Below are 23,299 nucleotides of genomic sequence, written 5' to 3'. Positions count from 1 at the left end.
GAGAGGCAGAATGGATTGCCGGTGCTTTTCCTTAAGAGGCCCTTGAGGCTAAATCTACCCGGTTCTGGGCACAGGCTGGATCCAAGGTCCAAGAAGTCAGTCTTGCTGGTGATTGCCATCGGCTGAGTGGATTTTCCGAGCCCTGTTCTCAAACACTGCTAAAAATAAGGGCAAAACATTTCTACCAGCTAGAAGAAAAACAGTGGGGTTCCCTTTAAATGAAAGTGGGAAGTGGATATCTCTGTCAGACCCTGAAGAGGAGACACAATGGAATGTGAACGCTGTTTTTTGGCAAGGAGGAAGGATATTCTCGTTGCCGGTCTTCAAACAGCTTGTTCCTGCTTTGATTTCTCTTTTTATCCATGTTTTAAGGCATGTCTCCAAGTTTTATATACATCTTACAATAACAATTGTGTTAATGAGGTTTCTGAGTCTGATGGAGAGGTCTTTTTTACTCTTCATTGAATTAATGATTGTTAAGTGCTTTCTGAGCTGTGCCCTGTTAATGAATCAGGAAACTCCTACGCTTTTGCTGCCCAATGAAAAGCTTTCCTTTATTATTACTTTTAAAGGTACAGTGAACTTTTTGTGGTTGCTTTGAGAATAAAGGGCCAGATTTTCAGACATTTGTCCTTTGAAGTAACTGACCTATGCCAATTTATGCCAGCTGAAGATCTGGTCCAGAGTGTTTTGTGATTGTTCTGTATTCATCTGACCTGCCATATATATATGCCATATATATATATATAAACATTATATATAATGTTTTAAAAAAGAAAGATTCACAGCCAGCCGCTTTCCGTTAGAAGAGACATCAGTGTTGTAAGAGGCATCATTTCTGAATTTTATTTTGATCAGGTTTTAAACCAAGAGGTTTCTGAAGTCCGCAATGGTATCAGAAAGTACTGACAATGATAAAACCAGTTCCTGCTTTCATCTGGCAGCATGGGTTTGATGGCACCGGTTCTTTGCCAGGAGGGACAGAGTCTCTTGCCTGCACTGGTGTTGCTTGGATGTAATTAAGGGCTGCAGAGGAGTGAATGAGACCCTAAATTCCTATGTCTGTTGAAATCGATGGAAAGATTCCTATCCATTTCAGTGGTGCTGGAGCAGGCCCACAGTTAATTCTGTTGATGATGTATGGGCGAGAACATAATCCGTCTCCCTCTCCCCCCGCAGTGATGGCTCACAAAGCCTGATAGGAGTAAAAAGTCGTAAAATCGTACCTTTATTTTAAAAAAAAAAAAATGAAGTTGGGGGATATGACTCTGAATGCACACAGGGAGCAGAACTGCGGAGTAAGAAGGTGCCGTCGTCACATAATTCGCTTTTAAACACTAGAACCACGTGTCAGGTGGTGCTTAGGGCCTGCTGCTTGGGGCTGGATTTTATTCCCTGAACTGCAATTAAGGTCATTTGGATCACAGCTGATTTTGATGGACTGCAGATTTTTGACCAGGAGTGTTGATGATCAGATGGTTTCTTGTGCTATGAAATTACAAGGGAAAAATGGCAGTGGCTTACAAGCTACACAATTTATTTTTGTGTGTAGTGATTTGTCACTAGAAAGTAAACGATCCATAAACTGCAGGTCTAGTTAAATGCAAAGTTGTCATGAAAACGAAGGAAGAAGGCCCAGTTCCTTCCATCTATAAATGTACTGTGGTTTTGTTGAGTGTCCCTCACCAGTCTGATGATGAAAATGTTAGAACTGTAACATGCAAAACATGTTCTCCTTTTGATTACGCAGCGTTGCCAATGCTTACGATTTTTATTGCCAGTCTTGTGATTTTTGTTGAAACCCCAGGTACTGGACTCAAGAGACTGCGTGTGAATCTCAGATCTCATTTTTTAAAGAATTACATTTCTAGCCTTCTTGGATATGAAGGTAGTTAGATAATATGAAGCAAGTGCAGCTTAAAGGCTTAGAAATCAGAAGGCAATTGAAAAGAACTCCCAAAATATATTTTGTAAAAAATCTCTTGATTTGTATTTTATGATTTTTTGGGTGTCTGATTCCTGATATTTGAATGCTTGCAATTGGTAATACTGATTGTTAAACAGAAGAGATGGGGTCAAACTGTAAAGTTTGGAACTGGATTCAGATCAAATCTCAAACTTTGGCAGTGTTTGTGGTTGTTTTATATTTTTGTTTCCGGTTTGAGGCATTACAGAGATAGTCCTGACTTGTGATGTTTGGATTACCCAAATCTGAACTTCCCCAACATCTAGGATGGGAAGTGTGGATGTTTGCAGCCTTTTGCCATAACATGGAGGGCGAAAACATTGATGTTAATTGGGTCAGGATTTGACCAGGAAATTTCAGTGGCATTTGGAGCCTCTTTTGCAAAGGTTTTGAGGTTTAGTGGGGGAAAAAAATCTCTCTCTCTTTTACAAATAGCCTCTACTGTAATATTACTTTTTAGCAACCCATAAGAGAAAGCAAGTTGTTATTAATATACACAAGGGCAAGGGATAATGAGGATACTGAGATAAGATACATAAACATGCCTGAAATGACTGGATTTAACTTCTGTTCAAGAACTACAACATGCATCTGCTAAAACATAGGACAAGTTTCTGCCCTGGCTGCAACTCAGTGGGGTGTAAGTCAGGGCAAACTTTGGCCCATGCTACTCCACAGACAGAGATGGCCTCAGCTTCCTCTCTTTACTGGGTCATGCATACAACAGCAGATTGAAAAGAAAGCTGGCTGCAAAGACGTTGATTCTCTAGCACTATCTCTTCAATTTCTACTTTATTATTTATTTGTTTTGAGCTTGCAGCTAGAAGCCCCAGTTAGGGGTCTGTACACACATACAATGAAATGACATTCCCTGTCTCAAACAGCTGTTAAATAAAGGAAAAATAAAAGGTTAAAAAACCCAAAACACACCAGCAACATTAAGGGTCATAATATGCTTGCCTCTGACAACTTTCCCTTTCTTTTTCCTAGGGCTCTTCGTTGACTTATGCGCAGAAGATCGCGGCGTGCAAAGACCCACACTCTGAATACTTTGAAGAAAACATTAATAAATGTTGTAGCAAATGCCCTCCAGGTAATGGATTTAGGTTATTTATGACTGTTACGGTGCAAGGCTAAATTCATCTGGTTTCTGAATAAATGTGGTGCGTCTGCATTATTGAGAGAGCCAGAGGAGCTGCTGATTTTTGAGGCTTTAATGTACTCCCAGCCATGAGACCGTGTATTGTTGATACTGGGACCGTAAGAAAGGTTTACCGCAGGGCCTGGAGCTGTTGCCTGAACTACTTCTGGCCAGGGCTTACCAAAAAGTTCACCTGATTGGCTGAACCTTTGAATGAGTCTGGCACCAAAGTGTTATCTGGCATGATTTGGATCCTGTGCCAGCTGCAGTTCGGCAGATTCATCTGTTTCATGGTGAGGCTTGGGGTTTCTTGGGAATTTGTTAGGTTCTTAAAAGTGAACAGATGCAGCTTTACCTGCCAATTTTTTGAGCATAATCTTTTTATTTTAAAATATTTGTAAAAATGTATTTCCATACAAGGAAAATAACATATAAAACTAATTAAACCGCCAGCACCGAATCCTTGCCTCCAGTGTAACATTATTATCCAGCGTCAGCCTGAGTACAGTAATAGCAAAAACACTGTTAATCCCGGTGTGGGGTACAATTTAGTATTTACACAATATTATTAGGTACAATCTAGCTCTGGGTAGATGCAATTATTCTGTAATTGTTCATTATGGAGTTAAGTGCCTTTTTCCTATGAAGCATCTAGTGCTGACCGCTTTCAAAGACGGAATGCTAGTCCAGTGGTTCTCAAAGCAGGGCTGCTGCTTGTGCAGGGAAAGCCCCAGGCGCGCCGGGCCGGTTTGTTTACCTGCCGCGTCTGCAGGTTCGGCCGATCGCAGCTCCCACTGGCCGTGGTTCACCGCTCCAGGCCCATGTGGGCTGCAGGAAGGGCGGCCAACACATCCCTCGGCCCGCGCTGCTTCCCGCAGCCCCCATTGGCCTGGAGCGGTGAACCGCAGCCAGCGGGAGCCGCGATTGGCCGAACCTGCAGACGCGGCAGGTAAACAAACCGGCCTGGCTCGCCAGGGGCTTTCCCCGAACAAGCGGCTGCCCTAGTTTGAGAACCACTGTGCTAGAGTACATGGACCACTGGTCTGATTTGCAATGGCATTTCCTATTGTTTCCAGTAATGCCTACTAACAAATGAGGCAAGTTACTAACGTCAGGCCAGGCCTACACCTGTTCTCCAATGATATCTAGTAGTGACATCTTCTTGGTAAGTATTTATTGAGCACAGAAAACTTTCTTTTGGTTGCAGGTGAAGACATTTTAGTTGCTGGTTGTTGTAATTACCCACCAAGTATTTGGATCATATAGATATAAAGCCCAGAGAGAGCTCAGAACTTTGGCGGGTACGTTGTCATCAAGGAGACAAGCCATCAGAGTTATTCTTACTCCCCTGGCATTTACCTCACAATTTGCTGAGCAAATGCTCTTTGTCTCTGTAAGTGCAAAGTTCCTGTCACAGAGATTTGGATGATTAAGCAGGAAACAAGCCTCTGCAGAAGCAGCCTGAGTGGCTCGAGTTGACCAAAAATGTCAAGACCGAACGTTTGGGTTTCCGGTGTTAGAAATGCAATGGAGGCAAATGTCATGATTCATAATTAAACCTTCACGCTCGGGCAGTAATAGCGATCAAGCTTCAGAGCCACCCTCTCTCCTTTTATTATAATATTTCACAATAACAAGCCCAGGATTTGGACCTATGCAGAGGAAACTGAAAGTCTCTGTAGTTGTCAATATTTGTGAAGTTGAACAGAAGGGTTTTTCATGTTGATTTATAAAAAAGCCCAGCTTTTTAAAGGTCTTATAGTACTTTTGCCACCCGCATTGCAAAGCCTAAGTGATTTAGGAGCCCAGGCCACTTTTTTCCAAAAGGGATTGAGGCACTTAGGAGCCAAAATCCCATGAATTGTCAATGAGATGTAGGTTCCTAAATCAGTAAGGTGTTACAACACTGAGTGCAGTGGTGTCTCTAAATACCTTTTAAAAATTGGGGCTTAAATCATCAACAGGATGCATGGAGCTGAATTAGAAATTGTAGAGAAAATATATTTGAAAACCAAATATTTGGAACTTATTTCCTGTGTTGCTTAACTGCCAGGGCTTGACTTCATGGTTCCCTGTGTCTCCAGAACATGACTAATCCCTAAAATGGAGATTCTCAAAGGCGGGGCCACAACTAGCTATGAAGGCTTTCTTGGCAGGGCCTCATTGTTCCTCTCGTTGAGCAACCATGTCCTTCAGCGTGTTCCTGTATGTCGTGCTCCTATGCCAGATATGGACCGGCAACAGAGCTTCCTTGTGAGCGATACACACCAGATGTGTTCAGTGTCAAATCCTTCAGTCCTCTGCCTGTATGGCTGAGTTTAGCTGAAGTAAGGTACCCTAGAGCCTCGAACTGCCCAGTCAACCACACGCCTCATATGGAACCAGAAGTACGCATTCAGGCAGCAGCAGAGAGAACAAAGCAAATACAGCAGGGTACAGCGTTAAACGTAAATTACTAAAAAAAATAAAGGGAAAGCTTAAAACAGAGCTTTGACACGGAAAGGAAACGTTCTGTGCTTGTTTCATTTTAATTAAGATGGTTAAAAGCAGCATTTTTCTTCTGCCTGAACAACGAGGAGGCCTTGTGGCACCTTAGAGACTGACGCATTTATTTGGGCATAAGCTTTTGTGGGCTAAAGCCCACTTCATCGGATGCATGGAGTGAAAAATAAAGTTTCAAAGCTGTATTAAATCAATGCTCAGTCTTACCACCTCCATTCCTGAGGTGCTGGTAATACTGAGGGTCTACTGTGTGCCATACACAGCGCCACCTAGTGGCTGACTGGTATAATGCAACTTAGTATTTCATTTCATCTCCGGTTTCAGAGTAACAGCCGTGTTAGTCTGTATTCTCAAAAAGAAAAGGAGTACTTGTGGCACCTTAGAGACTAACCCATCTCCCTTTAAGTTCTACATTCCTACCATTTTACAAAATTTACACTATCCCGCTGGTTTTGAAGTTCAATATGGAACAACTTGTTAAGTGTCTCTGAGTTGTTCTGGGTTTCTAATTACCTGTCCTGAACGCACGGCAACTTTGTCATCTGGCGATTCATTAGCTGCAATGACTGGCTGCGGTCTGTTCGGAGTCCTTGAGTCGTCTTGTTCTGCATCTGCCATCTATAGAGTTGGCTCTGTTGATGTTTCTTTCTGAGGAACAGACTGTAGATGTCAACGAAGTTTCTGTTGAACTCTCCACTGTTGGACGGTCTTGATTACATATGATCTGACCTGATATTTTTTTCTTTTCGACAGCTGGAGTTGTCCATTCCCCCCCCCCCCCCCCCCCCAACCTCCCAGTTTGACAGGAACGCGGTTGCCAGGTTCTAGACTTGGCAGCTCTCTAATGAGAGACATCTGTTATAAAAGTGTTTGCAAGCTCTCTTAGCCTTTTGTTTCCAATTTCACTACCTCTTCATGTCTGGCCACTTTGGAGATAGATTCTTTCCCAAAGTTGGAACAGTAGTTTTGAGCTGTCTTCCCATCAGGAGTTGTACTGGACTATATGCAGTAGCAGCTCTTGGTGTTGATCTGTAGCTCAGAAAAGCAAGGAATGAATCTTCCCGCTGTAGGATTTTTTTGGCCATCTGTACAGCTCTCTCAGCCTCTCCATTTGCTTGTGGGTAATGTGGGCTGCTAGTAATATGATCAAAATCCTATTTTGTTTGGAATGACTTACATTCTGCTGCAGCGAATTGTGATCCGTTTCCCATGACGAGTTGTTCTGGACTACCGAAGTGAGCAAAAGTGCCCTTTAGTTTTCTCAACAGCACTGCAACATGTTATGTCTTTCAAGTATGTTATTTCTATTGGAAAAATAGTCCATGATGTCCTCTGAATTCACATAAATCTGCAGCTAGTCTCTTCCAAGATCTCTCTGGTAGAGGTGGTGTTGTTAAAGGTTTTTTGTGCTGTGTTGGTGTGTTAGTTCTACAATGTTCGCATGCACATACTTCTTTCTTTATCCTTGCCGATGCCCAACCACCGTACCACGTGGTTGGCTGTTCACAGTATTGAATCTAATTACCTGTCCTGAATCCGTAATGTCCTTCATGGATGAGGTTTAGGATTTCTCCTTTAATATCGTTTAGAATTATGATGCAATTGCCTTTATTCATGTGTCCATTTGACTTGCTTAATTGTCTATGCACTGCAAAGTAGTCTCTCTTGTCATTTCCTTAGCGTCCTTTAGATACTTGGGCGAGCCAGCTCTACTGTAACTTAGAACTTCCTAAACTTGCAGGTCTCCCAAGGTTGGTTTTTGTAGCTGGTGTAGTCTCTTTTCTGATGCTGGTCTGTATGTGTCCATAGCTTCCATGTACGCCGTTACAACATCTTTAAACTCATGGGTAGTTGAGTGCAATGATGCATTCCATGACGAAGTGTTCTGCAACTACCAGATTTTTCCCCAGAACTTATTAGCAATTGGGTTAAATCTCATTAACCTTATCGATAGACGTTAGCATCTTAATGGTGCTTGATCCAGGACTTTTTCACTGGTGAGGGTTACAGCAGTTTGGATTTGTTTACACTGATGACAAACCATAATCCACACCGGTATCTGCAAAAATTCTCACGTGTCCATACGTTTCCCAGGCACTCCTTTTCAATCGGGGCATATTTTTTCTGCTTCTGTAAGCGTGCAAGAGTAAAATGCAACTGGCTTCCACTCAGAGCCATGTTGTTGCAACAATACTGCACCTAGGCCATTGCTGCCTGCATTGGCACTGACCCCCATTGTGGGTTTGTACTCTTCGTAATACTTGAGAACTGGAGCAGTAGAGATCATTTCTCTTACCTTGTTGAAGGCAATGTCTTGATTTTTTTTTCCCCCCCTCCTCCTTCCGGTACCAAGATGCGTTGGACTTTAACAGTTCATTCAGTGGTTTTGTCACTGTAGAAAGGTCTTGCAGGTTTCGACTAAGGTAATTTACCGCCCCTGGTACATGTTTCTTTCTGGTATGTTCACAGGTGCATTCAATTCTTGAATTGCTTTTACTTTTTCAGGGCTAGGACTGATTCCATCTTTGTTGTCTGTCCCAAAAACTCCATTTAGGGTAGGTGGAAAACATGTGTCCAGACTGACTTATTAGCCCGTAGGACTTTGTTGATGGTTTCATTGTATTCTTCCATCGAAGAGCCGTACATCGAAATATCATCCATGAAAACTACAACTCCATTTGTGTTCATTAACAGTTCTGCCATCTTCCTTTGGAAAATGTCAGGTGCACTGGTAATCCCAAAAGGTCATCTTTTGAAAGCAAAATCTCCCAAAGGGTATGCTAAATGTAGTTGGTTTAGCACTTTCTCTGGCTAAAGGGATTTGCCAGAATCCTCTCAAGGCATCCAGCTTGGAGAATATTGTAGCTCCTTTCACTTTGGAGAGAGAGACATCCAGTGTTGAGAGAATATGTTCTCCCACATTAAGTCTTTTAAGTTCCACACAGATTTGTATTCTCCCATTTTTCTTTATAACTGGTACCACTGGGGCACATCTTGCTGTTGGCTCAGAGATTGTCTCCATTATGCCAATCTGCTGCGTTCTCGTTAACTCAGTTTCCACTTTATGAAGTAATGGGCTAGGAATCCTGCGAGGTGTATGTACACGCTGTATGGTTCAGCATTGTCTCTTAGGGTTATTTGTACTGGATCTCCTTTCAGAAGTCAGGGGTCACCAAATATTCCATCAAGTTCTTCCACCTCTCTCACATGGATGCCATGCTACAGCTGAGAAGGCTGTTGGTCTGTGATCTTTTTGATCACACGCACTCTGAATGCAAAGCTTTTGTCTTGGCTTAAATTCTTTGCTAAATCAGTGCCTTCATATTTTCAAGGTGCTTTGAGATCCTTAAAAGGTACCAAATATTTGTGTTACACAGCATAGATCATCAAACTCTGCCCTGGAGTAAATGTTTGCAACTCCTACTTAAATCAATGGGACTTGAGTACATATATACCTGTGAATCTGTGGTAATTCTAAGATACTTATCAGCTTGGTATCCAAGTGCCATACAAAAATAAGACGTATCGTAGGTCAGAATTTGGTACAATATATATTGCAATATTTAGGAACAAGAGGATGAGGAGCTGAGGTTGCTGTGGCATTTCTTCGCCCGTATCCTTTAATGTCTCAGTCTCACCATTATTTTAACATCTATGTTGTGGTTATCAAAACTTCATGTTTCCTTTAATCAACGAGCAAACAGGATGACGATGAAGGGAAATCGGTGCCACAGCTATGAACGAAACTTACCAGATGCAATTCCTACTGAGTCATTCCAAGCAGACATTTTCATTGTTTGTTTTGTAGGTTACCATGTGCTTCAAAGCTGCAATCGCACTACTGACACAGAATGCGCACCATGCGAGAGAAACACGTATACAGCGCTCTGGAACAGAGCTCGGCGCTGCTTTGGCTGCTCACCCCGCTGCGAAGCCGGTATGCCAAAGTCCTTGCCTGGGAGGCTTGTCCCTTTGCCAGCTCTGTTTTGTTTTAGTGATGCTGAGAATGAAAAGATAAACCTAAATGATGCTCCAGAGGTGAAACTTGCCTCTGTGTTGAGAGCCTGCACAAAGATGCCTCTGCACCTCTTTAAGTCTCACTTCAGCTCTGTTGTGAAGACAGCAGTGGTGCGTGGGCATCTGCTCAGAGGTGAAGTTCATTCTAGATGAATACCACAATCCAGAAGGAATTTATTGCCTGGAAATGGTACTAGTGGTCTGCTCCTAGGTTTGGTTTGGTTTGATGTGCTTTTCTATCTTCTAAATAATATGGTGGGTTTTGTCTTTCTGTCACCTGGCTATTCCCAGTGCAGATTTTCATTATACGACAGTTTAAATATAAATAGCATCCTAGAAATCAGCGAGGGAAAAGATTTCTAGGTCACTTATCTATCCCCGTCACAGATTTTTTATTCTTAATAATTTGGCATCAGACTGAGATTCCTGGAGAATGAACTTCTCTGCTAGCCACAAAATTGGTACCACATGGTAGCAGTGTCAGTTTCTCCTTACACTGCTCAGTCAATATTGCTAGAGCCCTGACTTGAAGGGGCCGCCTGAGCAGGTGAGGGGATACTTCAGGTCCCATGGTCCATTCATTTCTTGGCCTCCAATAATTAGCACCAGCTGTGGAGGTGACTTGTGATGTTCTTGTATTGTTTTTGTTAGTTTCATTTGCTCTGTAGTTCAGGCACCAGAAGGATATTGGCTTAATCCATCACAGGGTGCAGTGTGTAACTCAACGTAATCGCTGGTGACTGTAGATTGGAACAACAGAGTCTGTTCTCCTATTGCACGTGACCCCTAGTAGGAGTAGTGGGAAAAAGTAATGTTCTCATTCACTTCCCTCGCAATTAGGAGGGAGGGGAAGCATCCTAAAGAATAAAGGGCCTGGTGCAAAGCTTATGTCAATGGGAGTCATTGATGTCCGTGAGCTTTGGATTAAAGGGGGCAGACAAAACTGGCTAATTGCAGATGTCTGCAGTGTGATCTGTGATCAGGCTCACGTTCAGTCTAGATGGATTGTCCTGCGAGGCTCCAGGTCCCAGCATAGCTCTCAGATACCGTAGTGATGGGCAGGTAGATAGACTGATGGGGTGCAGCGCTGCTTCGCGATCCACTTGGATGCAGATGAAGCATTGTGTTTTGGGAGCTATAGTCTACATAGGCCTCATCTCCATAATAAAAAATGAGGGCATTTGCAATTTGCTTCCTATCATGTGAATGAAGTGCAGCCCTTGGATCCCTGGCAAGTGGCCAATATGACCCTTGGGCAAAGTGTGGGCAGCCCCTGGCCTGAGGGGGGCCATAGGACCCAAGCACGAGTGGTGCCCGCAGCTGTTTGCACATTACACACAGCACATACCACTGGCAGGGGTGCCCAGGGTCGGACTGCTGGAAGTATGGCGAGCCCTGGTGCTGCACTAGGATCATCGAAGCAGAGCTTCGAGGCCCCTCCTGAACAGCACTCTGACCCCCAGTGCCACAGGTTGCCATGCCCCTCACTCAGTCCCGCCTCCCTCCCAACTCCTGCCCCGGCTGCCCAATGGCAGTGCTGAGGAGAAGCAGCACTGCCCACTCAGGTTTGGCTCCACGGCCCCTCCATCGTGATCGGCGGGGCCAAAATCGAGTGAGTGGCATTGCCACCTGGAGCACAGCGGTCGCAGTGCTGGTCAGGAAGGGCAGTGGGGCCGCGTGCCCGCTCCCAACCTGAGTGGGCCTGGGGCAGCCGGCGCTTCTCCTCCTTGCCGCTGCTGGGAGGCCAGCTCCTACACCAGGGCTCCTCCCTGGGAGCCTGCCCAGCCTCATCCCACTCCCAGCAACTGCCGAGCCCTCAGGACTTGCTCAGTGCAACCTCAAGACCTGCCACAACTATGGGGAGCTGTGGTGAGGTCCCGCGCAGGGGAGCCAGCCAGGAGAGGGGTGGTGGGGAGCCCTGATGAAGGAGGGGGGGAAGGACATGAGGGGGTTCAGCTGTGTGTACCATGTGAAAAATGTCTGGGGGCTCCCATTCAAAGCACCATGTTAAATGGTATATTTTCCTCTCACTGTGAGGTATATTTTCAGCTATTCTGGACCTATATCTGGGTCCTGTCCTCTCTTTGTATTGAAAACTGGGTAATCAGAGGCACAAGAGCTTAGGTTTATGGCTGCAGTTCAACTGTGGGAATCCAAATCTAAGTGCAAATTTTGCAAATGCACATTGCGCCTGTACAAGAGAGGTCACTCTTCAGCAAATGTGTGCGCAAAGGCAAAACCCATTGCAAAATCTTTCCCTTTGAAGAGGAATCTAAGCCTACTAGCCACCTGCTGCAAAATAATTGACCTTCGCTTCCATTCTGTACTAACAGTAGTGAGGACTGTCACTTGAATTCTTCCTTATATCATGACCACTTTCTTTATTGTTTTTTGGAATTAGGATTAGTGCAGACTCAAGAATGCACAGGAGCCCATGACAGAATCTGCAGCTGCTCAGCCAACACTTACTGTATTACAAAACAAAGTCCCGGTCGCTGCCTGTTTTGTAAATTACACAAGACGTGTGGAAAAGGCTATGGCGTTTCCAAACTAGGTAAATTAAGTTTGAGTGAGCAGGCTCCATGTACAAAGAATTATGGGATGAAGTGTGAGTATTTTTGTGACTTGTCTGCCCATAAAAATAATTGCTGATCCACCCTGCACACTATACATTCCAGAAATGTTTTCCTCTGATCTCCTAAATTACTTTCTTAGGTATTTCTAGGGCACCCAACATAACAGTATCTATGCACCAAATACAGCATAAAGAGTCACAATAGAGTTGTCTGGGGGGTGGGGAAAGGATATATGGTCCCCTCTTCGCACAGTTGCGTGTTTCAGTAAAGCTCTCCCTATCTCTCTCCACTCTTTGCTTTATTATTTTGCTCTGTTTTGCGACTTGTTCCATATGTGTCACTCATAGAACCATAGAACTGGAAGGGACCTCGAGAGGTCATCTAGCCCAGTCCCCTGCACTCAATGCAGGACTAAGTACTATCTAGACCATCTCTGACAGGTGTTTGTTTAACCTTCTCTTAAAAATCCCCAATGATGGAGATTCCACAACCTCCCTAGGCAGTTTATTCCAGTGCTTAACCACCCTGACAGCTAGGAAGTTTTTCCTAATGTCCATCCTAAACCTCCTTTGCTGCAATTTAAGCCCATTGCTTCTTGTCCTATCCTCAGAGGTTAAGAAAAACAATTTTTCTTCCTCTTCCTAGTAACAAACTTTTATCGTGTCCCCTCTCAGTCTTCTTTTCCAGACTAAACAAACCCAATATTTTCAATCTTCCCTCACAGGTCATGTTTTCTAGACCTTTAATATTTTCATTGCTCTCCTCTGGACTTTTGCCAATTTGTCCACATCCTTCCTGAAATGTGGCGCCCAGAACTGGACACAATACTCCAGTTGAGGCCTAATCAGCACGGAGTAGAGTGGAAGAATTACTTCTCCTGTCTTGCTTACAATACTCCTGCTAATACATCCCAGAATGATGTTTGCTTTTTTTGCAACAGCGTCACACTGTTGACTCATATTTAGCTTGTGGTCCACTATGACCCCCAGTTCCCTTTCCTCAGTACTCCTTCCTAGGCAGTCATTTCTCATTTTGTATGTGTGCAACTGATTGTTCCTTCCTAAGTGGAGTACTTTGCATTTGTCCCTATTTAATTTCATCCTCTTTACTTCAGACCATTTCTCCAGTTTGTCCAGATCATTTTGAATTTTAATCGTCTCCTTCAAAGCATTTGCAACCCCTCCCAGATTAATATTATCCACAGACTTTGTAAGTGTACTCTATATGCCATTCTCTAAGTCATTGATGAAGACACTGAACAGAACCGGACCCAGAACTGATCCCTGCGGGACCCCACTCGTTATGCCCTTTCAGCATGACTGTGAACCACTGATAACTACTCTCTGGGAACGGTTTTCCAAACCAGTTTTGCACCCACCTTACAGTAGCTCCATCTAGATTGCATTTCCCTAATTTGTTTATGAGAAGGTCAAAAAGCTTTACTAAAGTCAAGATATACCACATCTACCGCTTCCCCCTTCCCCAAGGCTTGTTACCCAGTCAAAGAAAGCTATTAGGTTGGTTTGACACGATTTGTTTTTGACAAATCCATGCTGACTGTTACTTATCACCTTCTTATCTTCCAGATGTTTGCAAATTGATTGCTTAATTATTTCTTCAATTATCTTTCTAGTTACAGAAGTTAAGCTGACGGGTCTGTAATTCCTAGGGTTGTTCTTATTTCCGTTTTTATAGATGGGCACTATATTTGCCCTTTTCCAGTCTTCTGGAATCTCTTCTGTCTTCCATGACTTTTCAAAGATAATTGCTAATGGCTCAGATATATCTCCTCAGTCAGCTCCTTGAGTAATCTAGGATTTCATCAGGCCCTGGTGACTTGAAGACATCTAACTTGTCTAAGTAATTTTCAACTTGTTCTTTCCCTATTTTAGCCTTTTCTAATCCTACCTCATTTTCACTGGTATTTGCTATGTTACACATCCAATCGCCACAAACCTTCTTGGTGGAAACCGAAACCTGTCCACATTTTCTGTTATCATACTGTGCAGTGGGCCACCACAAGTGAATTTCACCCTGCTATAGATGGTACTGCATTTTCCAAGGACCCTATGACAGTGTAGCTGTCTCAGGATGGCTTAAAAAATCTCAGAACAGGTGGATTTATTTCTGCAGTCCTGTTTTCAGTGGGAGTTCTTCCTGAATAAGGGTGGAGTAAAAATGACAATATTGTCACCCATCAGTAAAATGCAGCCACATCTGGGGTGGAAGATGGCAGTCGCAACTGTTGTTACATTTATTTATAAAGTGCACATTACCATGGTATCTGCAAAGCAACCCTACCCTGTGGTTCAGGACAAAAGGTGACGAATACCTAACATGATAAAAAATTCAGGGGAAATTTTAGATGAGCAGACTGTAATTACTGAGGCGAAGTAATATGGCCAGGACTCTGGGGCTAACACACTTTATCTTGTCAAAGCTTCTGTGGGATCTTTAATGAACCCAACCTGAGAGATGGCACATCCAACAGCATAGTGCCCCTAAAACCATATTGGATATTTTATTTTTCTTTTAGGGTGAAGTTCATCGCTATGCAGAGGGCCAGCTTAAGGCCTATTAATTACTTAAGTCCTGTTTTGAATGATTAAGTGATATGTGAGCCTTGTGCTGTCTCTGCACAGGGAAGAAATTTCATTCTTAATGATCGAAACATTAATGTTTCTAGAATGGAGACATTCATTATTTTTAATAGTGGCTTGCTCTATAGTGCCTTCGGTGTCTGCTGTGTATTGCTGCGGGCTGTATTGTTTTAAGTGGCCTTGAAGTGTGACTGTGGGATGCAGTATGACTCTTAAAGTGTACGTTCCCCAGCAGCTTCGTGTTGCAGAGCTTTCGTTTCATTCTGTAATCTTCCTTCCTCATGCCACGCAGTGGAAAGGGCTTGTTGTTATGATCCTGTCTCTACTTGCGAAATACGCGTTCTCCGTTTCGGTCATTCATGCTTGCTGAACGTTGTTCGGATTGCATCCAGGTTTAGACGGTATTTTAAATTTTGTGCCTACCTCGATTGGCCCCAGAATGGTGGCGAATGTACTGATGTGAAGAAAAAGCATCATACCCAGAGGCTGCTGGGGAAGGGGGACTAATTTTTTATGGCTGCCAAATGCTGCAGTCCTTACTCAAGTAAAACTCTGTTGACTGGGTTAGGAGTTTTGCCTGATTAAGGATTGGCAAAGACTGCAGGGTTTGGCTTTTAATGCCGTGTTTTAACTGTTCCAGTTGATTCCAAGTAACCCTTTGAAAAATACCATAGCCCTCAAGGGCATAGAGATGACAGCCCAGTTAATCTTTCCTTCTGTATCTGGGATTCTGTCCTTTTTCTTTTTGTCCTTATCAAGAGCAGCATGTGGGATGCTTGGCTGGGAGGCTGTCAAAGCTTGCGCTTTTGTTTACTGTCTTCGTAACATTTCCAGGATCTGTATGACCCAACTAGAACTTTATGATTCACTTGGCGTTTCTCAACAAGTGACTAACTGGCAACATTTGGAAATATATATTTAAAGGAACGGACGTTACGAATACAGACTGTTCCCCCTGCCCCCCCGGCACTTTTTCCGATGAAGACTCCTCAACTGCCTCCTGCAAACCACACAGAGTGTAAGTCACTGATTTGCCCTTTTTAATTTAACAAGACATCAGGCTGTAATTGTGTCCGGGGGGTGGTTTTGTTTTTAAACCCTCCTCTTGTTTCTTGCAGCTGTCAGTCAGTGTCTGTTGAAGGAAGTAGCACAAGTAACACAGTCTGCAGCGATTCTGAGGTAGACGTTCCTGTCATAGCAACATCTCCTCACACCACCATACCCAGCACTGGCCAGCTTACAGCAGAAAGCTCCGTTTTTGGAACCAAAGAAATAAAAACCAAAGCTGTCCATCAAGTCCCTTCTCCTGATGTCTCTCAGACCATTGGTGAGCTATTGATTAAGTTCACTTTTTTTTCTGTTCAGGAAGTGAGGGGATGCATAGGTGTTTCTTTGGTGATCGCTTATGAAATCATTTGCAAATGCAAACTCACAATGCTTGCATTCCATTGGATGAGTTCAAAAAACCTTGCTTGGACCGGTTTGTACATTCCCTTCTCCCCGCCCTCCCCCCCCCCCCCCCCCCCCCCAAAAAAAAAAAAATGTACCCAGCTCTAGTACATGGCAAATTTCCTCCGGGGCCCAGGGCCAGATTATGAGAGATGCAGCCCAGGAGGAGCAAGTGCAAAGGTATAATGTCTAGAATCTGGGCTGCTATAGGGCCAAAATGGCCTCTGGCTCAACAAGCCTCCTGGGAGTCATTCTGATGTATGGCAGTCTTAGCCAGGCTGCCTCTGAGCAGCACAGCATCTCCATAGTATTGAACACTGTGGGGATGCTATCTCCTTCTCCTGGCATACCTTTTATGCTGAGGCCTGTGTGTGTATAAGGGGCAACATAGGGTTCCTTATGTCAGCCCTATGCTTCTCCTGCACCTGGGGAATTCTCCTCCTGGCCTAGTGTGGCTCTCTGATGGGTGGTGTGTGGGCCAGAATCCATCCCTCCACAGTGTGTGGGCCAGAATCCATTCCATAGTTTTCAAAACTATGGGAAAGTCCAATTTAATGTGGCAAGTGAGATGAAAATAAGATCTTTTGTATCTATCAACCAAAACCAACGCTCACTGTTAAACTTAGCTGCATAACTGATGTGTGTGATATTTAAATTTATAGCAAAGGAGAACAAAAAAAATAAAAATCACCAGTTTTTACCAGTACACCTTAGTTCTGTCGGCCAAATTATTTCTCTTTGTTTTCTGTAGGTATAATAGTAGGATTGACGTTTCTAGCACTCATCGTATTTGCAGGGGTTGCCTGTTTCATTGTTTATAGAAAAAAAGGTAAGATTCATGGAGTGAAAATAACACATGAAATTAAATGAATAATAAACTTAAATATAGAAATGCTAGTCTCCTATCCACAATATTCAATATGTATTTGGGGTGAAATTCTTCCCTGCATGGAAGGCTGGCATGAGACCTGTGCACTGCTGAAGCCTCATATAATCCCTCGTATCTGAGACACAGGCCTATAAGCCTCCAGTGTTCCCATGAAATCAAGCACCTGTGCAACAAAAACTCCCACTGCAGTTTGTAAAGTATTTTGTGCTTCATAATAGAATTACGCAACATTATTAATTGTTATTTTTCTTAATTATTATGGCCACGATTTTGATTGTGATCAGCACTCTTTGTCCTTTCCGCTAGAGTGCGCTGATTATTTAATTCAATTGATTTTTGAGAATCCCCTTTGTCCGCTGCATCTGTCCCAGACTCTAGGCACATTGCAGAGTGAATATAAAGCAAATGTTTGATAACATTTTAAAACAGGGTACACTACCAGGTCTGCTCCACCCACAGATGATACAAGAACAAAATAAAATGCAGACTCTTGCAGACCACATCTCCCCGTTCAGTTAAAGTGCAGCTCTTTGTAATTGCTAGTACTTGGTGTTTTTGTTTTTAATTGTAACTTTCTTTTCTCACTTGCAACATGATTTGGTTCTTGTCCAATTGAAGCTCCAGATTTGGTGAGTATCAGTTCTTTCCTTCTTCCCTGCTGCCCTTTTTCATTCATTAATGTTTTATAAATTCATGCAAGATCAATATCTGTTAAAAATATAATAAAAATGAATAGCTGAAAAATATAGCTGGAGAGATAAGGGGGATGGGTTGCCCCCTGAACAAGTTCGAGCCTCAGATGCAATAGTTTGCAGTGGCCTCGTAGTGGTCAATATGGCAGTGGGATCACCAGGAGATCGCTAAAGGTTTCTTCAGGCCCCTAAGTACAGACTTAGGACATAAAGGGTCAGACCATCACCTGGTGTAAATTGTTGTGGCTCCATTGACATCAGTGAAACTATGCCAGTCGACAACAGCTGAGGATCTGACCCAACTAGTGAAATAAAGCCCCAGGCTTTATTTCAACCTAATATCTTCTTTTCTTGTTAAAAGTCTCACAAAGTTTGACCTTTTTGCCATTTACTGTAATCATCCCAACCCTTCTTGTGTCCTCAGAAGCAGCCTGACAAAAGGCAACGAGATGCAGGAGCACAGAGCGCCAGTGGTCCTCAGCAGGAGGAGCAGCACCTCTTAGAAACTCCTGGGTCAAGCAGCAGCTCTTTGGACAACACAGCTTCAAGAATCAGTGGAATAAGTATTAAGAACACAGAAAAGAAAGAAACAGAGAGAACTCAGCAGAGACATATGACCTCAGAAGGTTGTAATCATCACGGTGGAGCCAGGCCCAGCTCTGCAAGCTCAGGTAAGAGTCTATCGAAAGGTGAACACCAGAGCCCTCCAGGATTTTATTATCATTATTTTTTTGACATCGAGAGTGCCACAAATGTCAATAGAATGTTAAGTTACAAGACAAGTGGTGGAAGTGTGTGGAGACAGCTGATGAGAAGGAGGGAGGAGTGACTGCTTGAAGAAATAGGATTGGGAGACTAGCGATGCTGGATGGGTGTGGACAGAATGTTGTAGGCTGTTGCCCCTTTGGCCTGAGCAGTTAGCCAATATCTGGGGCCCTTGCAGGTTTGTTTCTGTTAGGAAGAGAAATTGATGATCTGAGCCAGTGTTTTCTTTGATGCAATCCTGTTTGTTGACGAAGAATGTACATAAAGTCCTGTCTCCCTGAACACACTAGGACCAAACAATAGGCAGTTTCCTTGTTCACTATTTTCAAGTCTGCCCCTTCAGCCATTTCCGTGCCCAACAAGTTCTGTCCCTGTTCCCTCTCAGGGCCTTGCTCACAGCCGCTTCCCTCACTGTCTGAAGCTGTGTGTGTGTGTATGTATGTTTAGGAGAAAGCCAGCAATCAATATTCTAGCAGGGAACCCCTCAGATCACATGGCTTAGCTAATCAGGCTTTGCCATGTGGCCTAGTGCCTTGGGTGGTAGCCTCCTATTGTTTCCAGCTATCACTACATAAAGGGACATTTAATTGCTCCTTCCATTTAGCTTGAAAGAAGGGGGCCCATTAGCTTTTAACCATGTCCTTGGTTGTTTATATGTCATAGTGTGGCTTTTTGGCAGCCGTTAACATCTTCCAGAAAAAACACAGGCAAAGGGGGCAGCATAATTGTAAGTATTAAACTAAGAATGGGAAAAGGAGACAAGGGGGCAATAAAGCAAGAAAACTGGGAAGAGTATAGGGAATGAGATGGGACGTAAGGAGAAAAAAAAAAGTCAACAAATATCCAGGGAGTCAAAAATGATCCAATGACTCTGAATGGTTTTTGTTGCCCCAATATCCTTACGGATTACATCCAAAGAATCCATGTTAAAAGAATGTTAAGGTTGCAAGGGCAAGCACTCAACAATTAGAAAATTCCAGAATTAAGGTTGATTGTGCAGAATTAAGGTTTCTGTAACCTAATTATTGAAAACAGCTGGACTTTCTTAGCTGAAATTTTCCCCAAAAATTCAGCCTGGGGCAGACACTTGGCATAAAAATTTTAGTCCAGACAGGTCAAGTTTGGCAAAGCTATAAGCCACTGAAAACAGGCACTTATAGTGGAAAGTGTTTTGGTAATCTTAACTCTAGGGGTATGTCTACACAGCAATTTAACACCCTCGGCTGATCTGTGCCAGCTGACTTGGGCTTAGGAACTGTTTAACTGCTGTGTAGCTGTACAGGCTGGGACTGCAGCCTGAGCTCTAGGACCCTGCAAGATGGGAAGGTCCCAGAGCTCGGGTGGAGCCTGAACATCTCCACTGCAATTAAGCAGACTCTTAGCCTGAGCCCTGCAAGTCTAATTCAACTGGCTTGGGCCAGCCTCGGGTATTTAATTGCAGTGTAGACGTACCCTAACTCGTGCTACCAACTCTGCCTATAGTAAGAGAAGGAAGGAGATTTCATCTACTTAGTTTGTTTTAAAACTTATAATTGTTTCTTAAGTCATTAAACTGGATAAAGAATCTTATCATCCTGTTGTAGGTTTCACTCTTCCACTTTTAATTTGTTTTGTTTTCTGTTTGTTTCACAGAGCATTCTGGTAGTGGAGGAACGCAGGTGAATGTAACTTGTATTGTTAACGTGTGTAATTCAAACCACAACCCACAATTTCCAGAACCGACCACTTCAACCACTACGGATTATGAAAATGTTCCCTACTGCACTCCGACAGAGGAAGAAATTCCCCTTTCTAAAGAAGAAAACCCCTTGAAAAGAGAATCTGAAATTCAAATCTCAGTGGAAGCTGCAGATAGTTTGCCTCCAAGCTTACCGTTTCCAGAAGAAAAGCCATTTCCTCTGAGTGTTCAAGATGCAGGGATGAAAAATAGCTAAAGAAGATGACAGCTCAGATATTGACCAATAAAACTCTAAGCAGCTTCTGATCTGCTAAAATACACAATGCTTTAAGAATAGCATTCTTATGGAGACTTAAAATCTAAAATGTATCTAGATATGGAGGGATGCAGAGCCTTTTAAAAATGTTTTAACCCTCTGAAATGTAATGACTTTAAAAGTTGAAGGAAGATCTTTTTGCAGAAGTCAGTGTTATTTTTAAAAGCATTCTTTTTCTTTTCAATTTAGTAGTTTGTTTATCCATCAAATTGTCACGTGCAAGCTTCCTTCTGTCATGTATTTACCACGTGTCTTGATCCTGGCCAAGAGGGATCTCCTCTGCAGCTGAAAAGGAAGTGTATTCAGTCTTCGTGCTTGTTCAGTCATTGACCTATCTGCTGAGTCTGCCTCCAGGATGCCATTTAGGGATAATGATGGGATTTTTGATTCACGCGTCCCATTGGCTAAGAACTGGACTAAGACCAGCGTTCCATGAGAAATGAGTTGGTGACCAGCCATCCAATGCTATTGATTTAGCCACATGTTTTTATGGCATCAAATTATACCATTTCCCATCTGATCCACCCACCTCTCAAAATATTCACTTTTTTTTAAGGGAGGTATGCTTCAGATCTTTCCTTCTGTCCTTGATATTTTTTGCTGCTGTTTTCTCTCTTTTTCTCTCTCATACCGTGGAGGCATATCTGTTTTCTAAGATTTGTGTGTATTGGAGGGTAAAATCTTCTACATGAGCTTTTATACTAGATAACAGCTATTCTATTCAACAATAGCAAAAAAATGCACTTATTTTTGTCAGCTGTACATATTTAATATATTTTTTAAAAAAGAAAATATATATAAGTAGAACTTGTTACATTGAAATAGGTAATTGTCATCTTTGTGCCATGGTTGATTCTTACGTCGTTTCTTGAGGTCTGTCAGAGAGAACTATGTGTGCCAAACGTTTTCCTCTACGTTTCAGTTAATAATGGTGAAGACCCAGGCAAATACGTGTCTCATACAGCTCATCCTGGTTGACCCCAGGAAACGGTGAAAGGCTGAATGGAATGAAACCTCAGAACCACAAAATCAGCTGTTCGGGATTATGTTATCCTCTAGTAGATTGTACTCCCTACTGACAATTAATGGAGACTTTTCTTTAGCTCTGGTGACAGAAGTCTGTGCTTTTGAAGCTCAGGTTCTGGGATTGTACTTTCCATAATCATGTTGCACATGTGTGGTTTCACCAGCAACTGTGGTGTCTGCATTCAAACATAAATTTGTTACAAAATGCCTGAGTAAGATTCAGGCTAAGTCAAACTGGAGTCTGAATTCTGTCCTTATTAAAACACCTGCAAATCCTATTGGAGCTGCTCAGGAGTAACAGAAAGCCAAATTTATTCCGGAGGCTTTAGGCTGAAGAAGAATGCCTTTACGTAGCATTCATTCAACAGCTGCTGAAGAGCAAGTATGCTTTACGCTTTCACCTAAACTTTCAGGATTATCCTTTGTGGCTGTGGAGGTTAGAGGTGAAACGTGCTGAAGTATATTTTAACTTGCATTTGAGAGTATGCTCTGAAATGACTTAGCATATAGAAACTCTGAAATTTATCCAAAACCACAGAATTTACGCTTACATAGGACTTGATTGTACAGCAGGCTGTTTCCAGCAGTGTGCTGAACATCTGTATCTGTTGCTCATCACTTCCAAGAACTGGGTCCGTATTGAAACAGCAGCCCAAAGGAAAAATGAGGGGTTCAACCGTGGCAGTTAATTTTATGGGCTCTTCATATTATTCAGCTGCATGGTGGAAGAAAAATCCTATGTATTCATGTAGATAATAGTGAAGCATTTTTAAAATCTGTTCATAGATGTGTATAAAAAAGTAAAAATCTGTTTTTATTTTTATAATTTATGTATGACTTGAACTTTCCTGTCCTTTCTATTAAACAAAATGCCTTTGCATTTTCTTTGTTTTAAAAAAATTAAAAAACCTACCATTTGTTGATTTCATTTGCATCTCCTTAATTTCTGTATCCAAAACATTACTTTTGGCTCTTTTTTTATCATTATTGCCTAATTCAAGCAGGTTTGATCAGGTTCAGTCTCATCTACCACTTTCTAAATGTTGGCACTAGTTTAAAATAAAGTTAGGATGTAATAAAAAGCCATTCATCTTGAATTTCAGAGAAGATGAGTGAAGCCGCGATCCTACAATCTGCTCTGTGCCCTATTCCTATATAAATTCCCATTGACTTCAGTGGTGGATGTGTGTAGGTGGGTGGAACTCATTGCAGGATGAGGGGCCTTAGTGATTATATAAAAAGATACAGTGTATGGAGTGGTACACAAAAATCCCAGTGTCCTGTACTGCAAGTAAAAAGGCCTATATAAATATTTATTACAGCCAACCCTTGATGACTGACCTACAAAGAGGCTGCAAACCCTTATGCTACTGCCACCTAGTGGAGAATCTCCTTTTATCGCAGTGGTTCTCAAACTTTTGTACTGGTGACCCCTTTTACATAGCAAGCCTCTGTGGGTGGACCCCCCCCCCCCCCTTATAAGTTGAAAATGCATTTTGATATATTTAACACCATTATAAATGCTGGAGGCGAAGCGGGGTTTGGAGTGGATGCTGACAGTTTGCAACCCATGTAATAACCTCGTGACCCCCTGAAGGCTCCCGACCCCCAGTTTGAGAACCTGTTTTATCTCCTGTTGGAGAGGTCTGTGGTTTTACAGGTTGAAGAACCAGAATTCTATT

The 23,299-nt window shown here is 42.8% G+C and overlaps 1 protein-coding gene across 2 annotated transcripts in view; it reads left to right on the top strand.

The window, feature by feature from the left end:
• The window catches only part of LOC102933534 (tumor necrosis factor receptor superfamily member 1B), a 38,948-nt gene extending 16,408 nt beyond the window's left edge, over window positions 1–22,540 (top strand). The window contains exons 2-10 of one of the 2 annotated variants that reach the window (XM_037881216.2): window positions 2,957–3,059; window positions 9,418–9,546; window positions 12,028–12,180; window positions 15,727–15,820; window positions 15,921–16,129; window positions 17,003–17,080; window positions 17,759–17,769; window positions 18,260–18,503; window positions 20,230–22,540. In XM_037881216.2, coding sequence (XP_037737144.1) covers window positions 2,957–3,059; window positions 9,418–9,546; window positions 12,028–12,180; window positions 15,727–15,820; window positions 15,921–16,129; window positions 17,003–17,080; window positions 17,759–17,769; window positions 18,260–18,503; window positions 20,230–20,531 — 1,323 coding nt within the window. In that variant the 3' untranslated portion in view covers window positions 20,532–22,540. Of the gene's footprint in view, window positions 1–2,956; window positions 3,060–9,417; window positions 9,547–12,027; window positions 12,181–15,726; window positions 15,821–15,920; window positions 16,130–17,002; window positions 17,081–17,758; window positions 17,770–18,256; window positions 18,504–20,229 lie in introns of both variants that reach the window. The other variant, XM_037881215.2, reaches the window with a different exon arrangement.
• Window positions 22,541–23,299: the final 759 nt, after the last annotated feature.

Source organism: Chelonia mydas, chromosome 18 (genome assembly GCF_015237465.2).
Source record: "Chelonia mydas isolate rCheMyd1 chromosome 18, rCheMyd1.pri.v2, whole genome shotgun sequence".
In the NCBI taxonomy this organism is placed as follows: Eukaryota; Metazoa; Chordata; order Testudines; family Cheloniidae; genus Chelonia; species Chelonia mydas.
This window is presented reverse-complemented; position numbering and strand designations above follow the sequence as displayed.